This window comes from Bombina bombina, chromosome 5 (genome assembly GCF_027579735.1).
Source record: "Bombina bombina isolate aBomBom1 chromosome 5, aBomBom1.pri, whole genome shotgun sequence".
NCBI classification, from domain to species: Eukaryota; Metazoa; Chordata; class Amphibia; order Anura; family Bombinatoridae; genus Bombina; species Bombina bombina.
This window is the reverse complement of record NC_069503.1, coordinates 1005632628-1005645549: the sequence shown is the minus strand read 5'-3', so window position 1 is coordinate 1005645549 and position 12922 is coordinate 1005632628. Positions and strand designations below refer to the sequence as shown.

The window sequence follows — 12922 nt, the reverse complement described above, 5'->3', positions numbered from 1 at the left end:
ACTATCAATAAATTAATTAAATACAATATCTACAAATAAATACAATGAAATAAACTAACTAAAGTACAAAAAATAAAAAACAACTAAGTTACAAAAAATAAAAAAATATTTACAAACATTAGAAAAATATTACAACAATTTTAAACTAATTACACCTACTCTAAGCCCCCTAATAAAATAACAAAGCCCCCCAAAATAAAAAAAATGCCCTACCCTATTCTAAATTAAAAAAGTTCAAAGCTCTTTTACCTTACCAGCCCTGAACAGGGCCCTTTGCGGGGCATGCCCCAAAGAAACAGAATTTATGTTTACCTGATAAATTACTTTCTCCAACGGTGTGTCCGGTCCACGGCGTCATCCTTACTTGTGGGATATTCTCTTCCCCAACAGGAAATGGCAAAGAGCCCAGCAAAGCTGGTCACATGATCCCTCCTAGGCTCCGCCTACCCCAGTCATTCGACCGACGTTAAGGAGGAATATTTGCATAGGAGAAACCATATGGTACCGTGGTGACTGTAGTTAAAGAAAATAAATTATCAGACCTGATTAAAAAAAACCAGGGCGGGCCGTGGACCGGACACACCTTTGGAGAAAGTAATTTATCAGGTAAACATAATTTCTGTTTTCTCCAACATAGGTGTGTCCGGTCCACGGCGTCATCCTTACTTGTGGGAACCAATACCAAAGCTTTAGGACACGGATGAAGGGAGGGAGCAAATCAGGTCACCTAAATGGAAGGCACCACGGCTTGCAAAACCTTTCTCCCAAAAATAGCCTCAGAAGAAGCAAAAGTATCAAACTTGTAAAATTTGGTAAAAGTGTGCAGTGAAGACCAAGTCGCTGCCCTACATATCTGATCAACAGAAGCCTCGTTCTTGAAGGCCCATGTGGAAGCCACAGCCCTAGTGGAATGAGCCGTGATTCTTTCGGGAGGCTGCCGTCCGGCAGTCTCGTAAGCCAATCTGATGATGCTTTTAATCCAAAAAGAGAGAGAGGTAGAAGTTGCTTTTTGACCTCTCCTTTTACCGGAATAAACAACAAACAAGGAAGATGTTTGTCTAAAATCCTTTGTAGCATCTAAATAGAATTTTAGAGCGCGAACAACATCCAAATTGTGCAACAAACGTTCCTTCTTTGAAAACTGGTTTCGGACACAGAGAAGGTACGATAATCTCCTGGTTAATGTTTTTGTTAGAAACAACTTTTGGAAGAAAACCAGGTTTAGTACGTAAAACCACCTTATCTGCATGGAACACCAGATAAGGAGGAGAACACTGCAGAGCAGATAATTCTGAAACTCTTCTAGCAGAAGAAATTGCAACTAAAAACAAAACTTTCCAAGATAATAACTTAATATCAACGGAATGTAAGGGTTCAAACGGAACCCCCTGAAGAACTGAAAGAACTAAGTTGAGACTCCAAGGAGGAGTCAAAGGTTTGTAAACAGGCTTAATTCTAACCAGAGCCTGAACAAAGGCTTGAACATCTGGCACAGCTGCCAGCTTTTTGTGAAGTAACACAGACAAGGCAGAAATCTGTCCCTTCAGGGAACTAGCAGATAATCCTTTTTCCAATCCTTCTTGAAGGAAGGATAGAATCTTAGGAATCTTAACCTTGTCCCAAGGGAATCCTTTAGATTCACACCAACAGATATATTTTTTCCAAATTTTGTGGTAAATCTTTCTAGTTACAGGCTTTCTGGCCTGAACAAGAGTATCGATAACAGAATCTGAGAACCCTCGCTTCGATAAGATCAAGCGTTCAATCTCCAAGCAGTCAGCTGGAGTGAAACCAGATTCGGATGTTCGAACGGACCCTGAACAAGAAGGTCTCGTCTCAAAGGTAGCTTCCAAGGTGGAGCCGATGACATATTCACCAGATCTGCATACCAAGTCCTGCGTGGCCACGCAGGAGCTATCAAGATCACCGACGCCCTCTCCTGATTGATCCTGGCTACCAGCCTGGGGATGAGAGGAAACGGCGGCAACACATAAGCTAGTTTGAAGGTCCAAGGTGCTACTAGTGCATCCACTAGAGCCGCCTTGGGATCCCTGGATCTGGACCCGTAGCAAGGAACTTTGAAGTTCTGACGAGAGGCCATCAGATCCATGTCTGGAATGCCCCACAGCTGAGTGACTTGGGCAAAGATTTCCGGATGGAGTTCCCACTCCCCCGGATGCAATGTCTGACGACTCAGAAAATCCGCTTCCCAATTTTCCACTCCTGGGATGTGGATAGCAGACAGGTGGCAGGAGTGAGACTCCGCCCATAGAATGATTTTGGTCACTTCTTCCAACGCTAGGGAACTCCTTGTTCCCCCCTGATGGTTGATGTACGCAACAGTTGTCATGTTGTCTGATTGAAACCGTATGAACTTGGCCCTCGCTAGCTGAGGCCAAGCCTTGAGAGCATTGAATATCGCTCTCAGTTCCAGAATATTTATCGGTAGAAGAGATTCTTCCCGAGACCAAAGACCCTGAGCTTTCAGGGATCCCCAGACCGCGCCCCAGCCCATCAGACTGGCGTCGGTCGTGACGATGACCCACTCCGGTCTGCGGAATGTCATCCCTTGTGACAGGTTGTCCAGGGACAGCCACCAACGGAGTGAGTCTCTGGTCCTCTGATTTACTTGTATCTTCGGAGACAAGTCTGTATAGTCCCTATTCCACTGACTGAGCATGCACAGTTGTAATGGTCTTAGATGAATGCGCGCAAAAGGAACTATGTCCATTGCCGCTACCATCAAACCGATCACTTCCATGCACTGCGCTATGGAAGGAAGAGGAACGGAATGAAGTATCCGACAAGAGTCTAGAAGTTTTGTTTTTCTGGCCTCTGTCAGAAAAATCCTCATTTCTAAGGAGTCTATTATTGTTCCCAAGAAGGGAACCCTTGTTGACGGAGATAGAGAACTCTTTTCCACGTTCACTTTCCATCCGTGAGATCTGAGAAAGGCCAGGACAATGTCCGTGTGAGCCTTTGCTTGAGGAAGGGACGACGCTTGAATCAGAATGTCGTCCAAGTAAGGTACTACAGGAATGCCCCTTGGTCTTAGCACAGCTAGAAGGGACCCTAGTACCTTTGTGAAAATCCTTGGAGCAGTGGCTAATCCGAAAGGAAGCGCCACGAACTGGTAATGCTTGTCCAGGAATGCGAACCTTAGCAACCGATGATGTTCCTTGTGGATAGGAATATGTAGATACGCATCCTTTAAATCCACTGTGGTCATGAATTGACCTTCCTGGATGGAAGGAAGAATAGTTCGAATGGTTTCCATCTTGAACGATGGAACCTTGAGAAACTTGTTTAAGATCTTGAGATCTAAGATTGGTCTGAACGTTCCCTCTTTTTTGGGAACTATGAACAGATTGGAGTAGAACCCCATCCCTTGTTCTCTTAATGGAACAGGATGAATCACTCCCATTTTTAACAGGTCTTCTACACAATGTAAGAATGCCTGTCTTTTTACGTGGTCTGAAGACAACTGAGACCTGTGGAACCTCCCCCTTGGGGGAAGCCCCTTGAATTCCAGAAGATAACCTTGGGAGACTATTTCTAGCGCCCAAGGATCCAGAACATCTCTTGCCCAAGCCTGAGCGAAGAGAGAGAGTCTGCCCCCCACCAGATCCGGTCCCGGATCGGGGGCCAACATTTCATGCTGTCTTGGTAGCAGTGGCAGGTTTCTTGGCCTGCTTTCCCTTGTTCCAGCCTTGCATTGGTCTCCAAGCTGGCTTGGCTTGAGAAGTATTACCCTCTTGCTTAGAGGACGTAGCACTTTGGGCTGGTCCATTTCTACGAAAGGGACGAAAATTAGGTTTATTTTTTGCCTTGAAAGGCCGATCCTGAGGAAGGGCGTGGCCCTTACCCCCAGTGATATCAGAGATAATCTCTTTCAAGTCAGGGCCAAACAGCGTTTTCCCCTTGAAAGGAATGTTAAGTAGCTTGTTCTTGGAAGACGCATCAGCTGACCAAGATTTCAACCAAAGCGCTCTGCGCGCCACAATAGCAAACCCAGAATTCTTAGCCGCTAACCTAGCCAATTGCAAAGTGGCGTCTAGGGTGAAAGAATTAGCCAATTTGAGAGCATTGATTCTGTCCATAATCTCCTCATAAGGAGGAGAATCACTATCGACCGCCTTTATCAGCTCATCGAACCAGAAACATGCGGCTGTAGCTACAGGGACAATGCATGAAATTGGTTGTAGAAGGTAACCCTGCTGAACAAACATCTTTTTAAGTAAACCTTCTAATTTTTTATCCATAGGATCTTTGAAAGCACAACTATCCTCTATGGGTATAGTGGTGCGTTTGTTTAAAGTGGAAACCGCTCCCTCGACCTTGGGGACTGTCTGCCATAAGTCCTTTCTGGGGTCGACCATAGGAAACAATTTTTTAAATATGGGGGGAGGGACGAAAGGAATACCGGGCCTTTCCCATTCTTTATTAACAATGTCCGCCACCCGCTTGGGTATAGGAAAAGCTTCTGGGAGCCCCGGGACCTCTAGGAACTTGTCCATTTTACATAGTTTCTCTGGGATGACCAACTTGTCACAATCATCCAGAGTGGATAATACCTCCTTAAGCAGAATGCGGAGATGTTCCAACTTAAATTTAAACGTAATCACATCAGGTTCAGCTTGTTGAGAAATGTTCCCTGAATCAGTAATTTCTCCCTCAGACAAAACCTCCCTGGCCCCATCAGACTGGGTTAGGGGCCCTTCAGAACCATTATTATCAGCGTCGTCATGCTCTTCAGTATCTAAAACAGAGCAGTCGCGCTTACGCTGATAAGTGTTCATTTTGGCTAAAATGTTTTTGACAGAATTATCCATTACAGCCGTTAATTGTTGCATAGTAAGGAGTATTGGCGCGCTAGATGTACTAGGGGCCTCCTGAGTGGGCAAGACTCGTGTAGACGAAGGAGGGAATGATGCAGTACCATGCTTACTCCCCTCACTTGAGGAATCATCTTGGGCATCATTGTCATTGTCACATAAATCACATTTATTTAAATGAATGGGAATTCTGGCTTCCCCACATTCAGAACACAGTCTATCTGGTAGTTCAGACATGTTAAACAGGCATAAACTTGATAACAAAGTACAAAAAACGTTTTAAAATAAAACCGTTACTGTCACTTTAAATTTTAAACTGAACACACTTTATTACTGCAATTGCGAAAAAACATGAAGGAATTGTTCAAAATTCACCAAATTTTCACTACAGTGTCTTAAAGCCTTAAAAGTATTGCACACCAAATTTGGAAGCTTTAACCCTTAAAATAACGGAACCGGAGCCGTTTTTAACTTTAACCCCTTTACAGTCCCTGGTATCTGCTTTGCTGAGACCCAACCAAGCCCAAAGGGGAATACGATACCAAATGACGCCTTCAGAAAGTCTTTTCTAAGTATCAGAGCTCCTCTCACATGCGACTGCATGTCATGCCTCTCAAAAACAAGTGCGCAACACCGGCGCGAAAATGAGGCTCTGCCTATGATTTGGGAAAGCCCCTAAAGAATAAGGTGTCTAAAACAGTGCCTGCCGATATTATTATATCAAAATACCCAGAATAAATGATTCCTCAAGGCTAAATATGTGTTAATAATGAATCGATTTAGCCCAGAAAAAGTCTACAGTCTTAATAAGCCCTTGTGAAGCCCTTATTTACGATCTTAATAAACATGGCTTACCGGATCCCATAGGGAAAATGACAGCTTCCAGCATTACATCGTCTTGTTAGAATGTGTCATACCTCAAGCAGCAAGAGACTGCTCACTGTTCCCCCAACTGAAGTTAATTGCTCTCAACAGTCCTGTGTGGAACAGCCATGGATTTTAGTGACGGTTGCTAAAATCATTTTCCTCATACAAACAGAAATCTTCATCTCTTTTCTGTTTCTGAGTAAATAGTACATACCAGCACTATTTCAAAATAACAAACTCTTGATTGAATAATAAAAACTACAGTTAAACACTAAAAAACTCTAAGCCATCTCCGTGGAGATGTTGCCTGTACAACGGCAAAGAGAATGACTGGGGTAGGCGGAGCCTAGGAGGGATCATGTGACCAGCTTTGCTGGGCTCTTTGCCATTTCCTGTTGGGGAAGAGAATATCCCACAAGTAAGGATGACGCCGTGGACCGGACACACCTATGTTGGAGAAATTCAGCTCTTTTGCCTGTAAAAAAAACACATACAATACCCCCCCCCAACATTACAACCCACCACCCACATACCCCTAATCTAACCCAAACCCCCCTTAAATAAACCTAACACTAAGCCCCTGAAGATCTTCCTACCTTATCTTCACCATACCAGGTTCACCGATCGGTCCTCGGAAGTGTTGATCCAAGCCCAAGCGGGGGGCTGAAGAGTGACGTCCATCCTCGGGCTGAAGTCTGGATCCAAGCGGCGGCTGAAGAACTCCATCATCGGGATGAAGTCTTCTATCAAGCCGCATCTTCAATCTTCTTTCTTCTGGAGCGGAGCCATCTTCTTCCAAGCCGACGCGGAACATCCTCTTCAACTGACACCTACTCGCCGAATGACGGTTCATTTAAATGACGTCATCCAAGATGGCGTCCATCGAATTCCGATTGGCTGATAGGATTCTATCAGCCAATCGGAATTAAGGTAGGAATATTCTGATTGGCTGATGGAATCTGATTGGCTTATGTCTCATGGGAGAGTATAAGTATGGAAGCAAGGGCATGAGTATGGAAGGGAGGGTAAAAACTTATCACACGAAAAGGGGTCACGAATGGAAAAAGTTTAATAAGCCCTGCTCTATATCACCTTCAACATCTACAACTCTTGGCAGGGCCCTCTTCCCATTTGCTTTTTATAAACGTTGCCTTTGCATATCATAGCCATCTTTATAGCACTGAAGAATATGTTGGTATTCTAGAAATACATAATAATAATAATAAGATCCCTCAGGATGCTATGGGAAAGCAGTAACATTATATGTAGTTCAAAGCTCCTCTTACTCTCTTGCCTACCACACACTAAACAATGTATTGGTTGTATCGTCTTCCACTTATGATTATTGGAAAATCAGTTTGACTTATTTCGCCTTATGAACAATAAAACTCTATTTACAAACCAAAACTCTTGCAACTTTCACCAAATTTTACTTCTATTTGATTACCTCAGTTTTTTCTGTGCTATTTCCTTATTAGTTATACAGTTATGGTTAAAGGGACAGTCAAGTCCAAAAAAAACTTTCATGATTCAAATAGGGCATGTAATTTTAAACAACTTTCCAAATTACTTTAATCACTAATTTTTCATTGTTCTCTTGGTATTCTTAGTTGAAAGCTAAACCTAGGAGGTTCATATGCTAATTTCTTAGACCTTGAAGGTTGCCTCTAATCTGAAAGCATTTTGACAGTTTTTCAACACTAGAGGGCATTAGTTCAGGTGTTTCACATAGATAACATTGAGCTCACGCATGTGAATTTACCAAGGAGTGAGCACTGATTGGCTAAAATGCATGTCTGTCAAATTAACTGAAATAAGGGGGCAGTCTGCAGAGGCTTAGATACAAGGTAATTAAAGAGGTAAAACATGTATTATTATAACTATGTTTGTTATGCAAAACTGTGGAATAGATAATAAATGGATTATCTATCTTATTAAACAACAAACATTCTGGTGTTGACTGTCCCTTTAATAAACTTCCTTTATTTGTTTATAATTCCAATCAAAATAATCAAGCAAAAGTCATCAGGAATAGACTCTAGAAAATGATTAGCGCAAATAAAAATCATGAACAGGAAATAAGCAAAACTTTGTGATTTCTACACGTGGCTACAGTAAGGGAGGTGGTAATCTTACATAGTATTATTTCTTGATAGTAAATAAACATTTTAAGAAGTTTATTTAATTTTATAATTATTATTTTTAATTTAAATGTTTTGTTTCCAACTAAAGCTTATTTTAAAAAAATAAAACAAAATAGGGAGTTATTAATGGATTTAAAGGGGCATAAAACTATAGTTATTTAAACCATTTTGTTAGAAAACAAATTCCAGCAAAGAGGTTAAACAAACACATATTTAATCTTGACAATACGCATGCTCCTATGACAATTCTAAGCAGAACATAGCCAATAATTGGCTGCTACGTGCACAGGCAGCTCCTGATTGGTTGACCGAATGTGTCCTGCTCAGGAGTGTCAATCTCTTTCCAGGGGTTTTACGTAATTTGCAAACAGCATTTGTTTAATAATACAATTATTATCATAGCATAATATAAGCACAAGCACTGCTCTCTCTGTATTTCTGTATAAAGGTAACAGAAATAATAAGGTTTCGAAAAGTTACATTTTGTGGCACACTGATAAAAGAAATACAACTTAAAGGGATACTGAACCCAAATTTTTTCACTGATAAAAGAGATACAACTTAAAGGGATACTGAACCCAAATTTTTTCTTTTATGATTCACATAGAGCATGCAATTTTAAGCAACTTTCTAATTTACTCCTATTATCAATTTTTCATTGTTCATTTAGTAAATTTATTTGAAAAAACAGGAATGTAAGCTTACGAGCCGGCCCATTTTTGGTTCAGCACCCTGGGTAGCGCTTGCGGATTTGTGGCTACATTTAGCCCACCAATCAGCAAATGCTACCCAGGTGCTGAACCAAAGATGGGCCGGCTTTCCTGCTTTTTCGAATAACGATACCAAGAGAACGATGAAAAATGTATAATAGAAGTAAATTAGTAAGTTGCTTAAAATTACATATTTTATCTAAACCATGAAAGAAAAAAATGTGGGCTTGGCATCCCTTTAAATAATGTTCTTATTACACACCAGCTTGAAGCAATATGTTGGCATTTATTATATAGGTAAGAATTACAATGAATTCACTAATGTGATATAATCTTATCCTGACCTTTTGATGCCCAGGGAAGGCACCCAGTTTGATGTTGGCATCAACAAATCCTTCCTCATCCATTGTTACAACCTCACTATTATCTCCATCCTTCCACTTTGGAGATGTCATGTCATGCACCAATCTGACAGCAACAGACTTATGCACTGTGTTTGTATTGGCCCAGTAAATTCCGATTTGGAAAGCTTCCTGAAAAACACAAACATATTATATTTAAAGAGCACTTTTAGTCTTTGCTAGTTCCATACTTGCTGATTTTCACCAGTTAGCGAATTTATAGACAGCATAAACCACCAATTGTTTCATTTTCCTAAAGATGTCTGTTTATATAAAAACACTCTATTTCAAAGAACACTGTGGGGGAAAAAATATGCTCTTTTCTAAATGTTAAAATAGGTATATTGTGTTATGGTGTCTGGCTGTCTGCCCTGCTTACACATTTACAACAAAGTCTGTCAGTGAAATAGAGCAGGGCATCAGACAGTGTATGGTAGGCAACTTCTAGGCTATAATATCCACTCAAAGAACTGAAAATATAATGAACCACAGCTTCCTACAAAAAAATAATAATTCAGTTGCTGATGTGAGCTGTCAAAACGTGATGAAAAGCAGTTTCATGACAGATAAATATAGAAAACTCTTTTCATATCACATTCAATCTGTCACAAAGAATATCAAAATGACTGTTTGGTTCGGCTCGCAGCCTTGTTAACATGACCTCCCAAGGACAAGCACCAGTATTTTCCATATTGACGCATCTAACCTCGTCTATTTTGGTCTTTCTAAACTAGCCTTTAAAGTAAAATGAATTATAACGCTAGTTGAAGAACCACACAAGCTATTAAGAGTTATTGCATTACTATTTAAAAGAAAAGATGCACCTATATGTGGATTTGATTTTGCTCTGCTACAGGAAATATAACATTTGTTTAAAGGGACACTAAACATCAAGACTTCCTGTTCTTTTGCTATAGAATAGCATGTCAGCCAAAACAAAATAATATTATTTTGCTGCAATTGTTTTTAATAGCCAAACTCCACCAATCACTTGACAATATGGGCTTGAGTCTGCAGACAAGGATAGTAATAGTCATAAAGTGCATTGTTTTGCATTTTTTTTATCTGCTGAATCAAATTATGGAAATATGTAGCAGAATTAGCCTTGAGAAGTCTGCAGGGTGCATTTCCAGCTCTGAGAAAGAGAAAGTCCACAATTGTCAGAGCTAAATTACATGAAAGTGGGCAAAATCAATAATATAAGTATATTGTTTTTACTACACATAATTAAACATTTTAAATAAAAATATCAAAGTGTTAACTGTCCATTTAATATTTGTGTCCCCATGGTTTTATTCTCAAGAGGTGGAGGCAACTACTCATCAGTAAATACATTTCTTTTTCTTGTTGCACATTAGTTACCTGTAAACAAAATAAGTAGCACTGAGGGAATAACCTTTACAATTACCTTAGGGCTTCAATAGGGAAGGAAAATTGGATTACCTTTGAAATTTGCCAGAAAATATTCTACTGTTCATTTAAAAAATAAGTGCTATTGCATTGTCTTTTTATTGTTTACTAGTCCTAAAGCCAGTTTACACAAGCGATTTTTTGCAGTACAGCGGTCCCACCCCTTGCTCTCTCTCTCCCCCTCTCTTTTGTGCTCTCTCCCCCCTCTCTTTTGCGCTCTCTTCCCCTCTCTTTTGTGCTCTCTCTCGCTCCACCTCTCTTTTGCTCTCTCTCTCCCCCCTCTCTTTTGTGCTCTCTCCCGCTTCACCTCTATTTTGCTCCCTCTCTCCCCCTCTTTTCCTCTCTCTCCCCCCCCTCTCTTTTGCGCTCTCTCTCCCCCCCTCTTTTGCGCTCTCCCCCCCCCCTCTTTTGCGCTCTCCCCCCTCTTTTGTGCGCTCTCTCTCCCCTCTCTTTTGCGCTCTCTCCCCCCTCTCTTTTGCTCTCTCTCCCCCCTCTCTTTTGCTCTCTCTCCCCCCCTCTCTTTTGCTCTCTCTCCCCCCTCTCTTTTGCCCTGTCTCTCTCCCCTTTTTTTTGCTCTCTCTCTCCATCCCTCTCTTTTGCTTTCTCTCTCCCCCATTTCTTTTGCTCTCTCCCCCCTCTCTTTTGCTCTCTCTCTCTCCCCTCTCTTTTGCTCTCTCTCTCTCCATCCCGCTCTTTTGCTCTCTCTCCCCCTCTCTCTTTTGCTTTCTCTCCCCCCACTCTTTTTCTCTCTCCCCCTCTCCTTTTCTCTCTCTTCCCTCTATTTTGCTCTTTTCCCTCTCTTTTGCTCTCTCTCCATCCCTCTCTTTTGCTCTCTCTCTTCCCCTCTCTATTGCTCTCTCTCTTCCCCTCTTTTGCTCCCTCTCTCCCCCTCTCTTTTTCTCTCTCTTCCCTCTCTTTTGCCCTTTCCCCTCTATTTTGCTCTCTCTCCCCCCTCTCTTCTGCTCTTTCCCCTCTCTCCTGTTCTTCCCCCTCTCTTTAGCTCTTTCCTATCTCTTTTTGTCTCTCCCCTCTCTCTCTCGCGCCGACAGCGCCCAACCACGCCCCCCTGCCATGCCCGACCACACCCCTGACCATGCCCACTTTTACCCCACTGCAGCAAACAGCATGTCAGGTAAGGCCAGGTGTGTTTGTCCTCGTGCTGTCTCTACTGCGCATGACAGCTTCGGACAAACACACTTGGCCTTTTATATTATAGGATTTGTCAATTATTCAGTTCTACTGTATTTAGTGGTCCTTTAAAAGAAGTTTCAGTATGAAGTCAGCTGTCTTAAAGTGAATGTAAATTTTGATACTAAAGTGTCCGGTTTTTAAAAATTCGATTAAAACCAGGGGCACTTTAATTCATCAAAATTTAAATTTCACTCGTGTTGTGAAAATACTTACCTTTTAATCTTGACAGCTGCTGCATCGCTTCCTCCGCCCGTCGCAAAGCCTCTTCCTGGGTCTAAAATGAGGAATCTGGCTTCCTCCAATCATGGCGTTGAATCAGACACTGATTCCCCCGGGGGGGGGGAGCCATGATTGGAGGATGACCGGGGGAAGCTAGAACGGCTGTCAAGATTAAAAGGTATTTTCACAACATGAGTGAAATGTAAATTTTTATGAATTAAAGTGCCCCTGTTTTTAATCGCATTTTTAAAAACCGGGCACTTTATCATCAAAATTTACATTCACATTAAAGGGATTCTATATAGCACAAATAAAATGTTCTATTTTTAAATACATTCTCTTCTTTCACTGTGATTTTAACCCTGTGAAGGAGTTAAACACATAGTTAAACTTGCACTCTAGGAATACCCCTATGGCTGCCACTCCAAACCATAACACGTATCCTCATTTGGTGACAAAAGAGCAGGACTTTGTTTTTAACTCTTTTTTAAAAAGTTAAACACATGGTAATAGAATCAATTTTCTTTAAAAAGGAATTGAATTGCTCTAATGAAACAGGACATTTCATTAAAAAATAATAAAAAATAATAGAATTTAAGTAATATATTCTAAAATAAGCATACCCTATGGCAAGTGGTTAAGCTTTGCTGACAGTTTTGCCTAATATGTGTATCTTTAAACTATTTCCAAAATGTAATTAATTTTTTTCCCCTTAGATATGGCAAATGACAACCCACTCATTTATTCTGTAAACTACCTCAACACAATTAAAGGGATAGTCTAGTGAAAATTAAACTTTCATGATTCCGTTAGGGCATGTCATTTTAAACTACTTTCCAATTCACGTTTATCATCAAATTTGCTTTTTTCTCTTGGTATTCTTAGCTGAGAGCTAAACCTAGGTAGAATCATATGCGCTAAGCCCTTGAAGGCCGCCTCTTATCTGAATGCATTTGACAATTTTCCACAGCATGTGTGCCATATAGATAACATTGTGCTCATGCCTGTAGAGTTACTTATGAGGTCATTGATTGGTTAAAATGCAAGTCTGTCCAAATACCTGATATAAGGGGGCGGTCTGTAAGAGATTTAAATACAAGTTAATAACAGAGGTACAAAGTTAACTGCTTGGGTTATGCAGAACT

At 41.0% G+C, this 12922-nt stretch overlaps 1 protein-coding gene across 2 annotated transcripts in view; it reads right to left on the bottom strand.

The window, feature by feature from the left end:
- Positions 1–12922, bottom strand: part of VPS13B (vacuolar protein sorting 13 homolog B) — a 1996594-nt gene that overhangs the window by 83381 nt on the left and 1900291 nt on the right. For both annotated transcript variants that reach the window (XM_053715243.1, XM_053715242.1), the window contains exon 50: positions 8901–9089. In XM_053715243.1, the coding sequence (XP_053571218.1) occupies positions 8901–9089 (189 nt within the window). The remainder of the gene's footprint in view (positions 1–8900; positions 9090–12922) is intronic.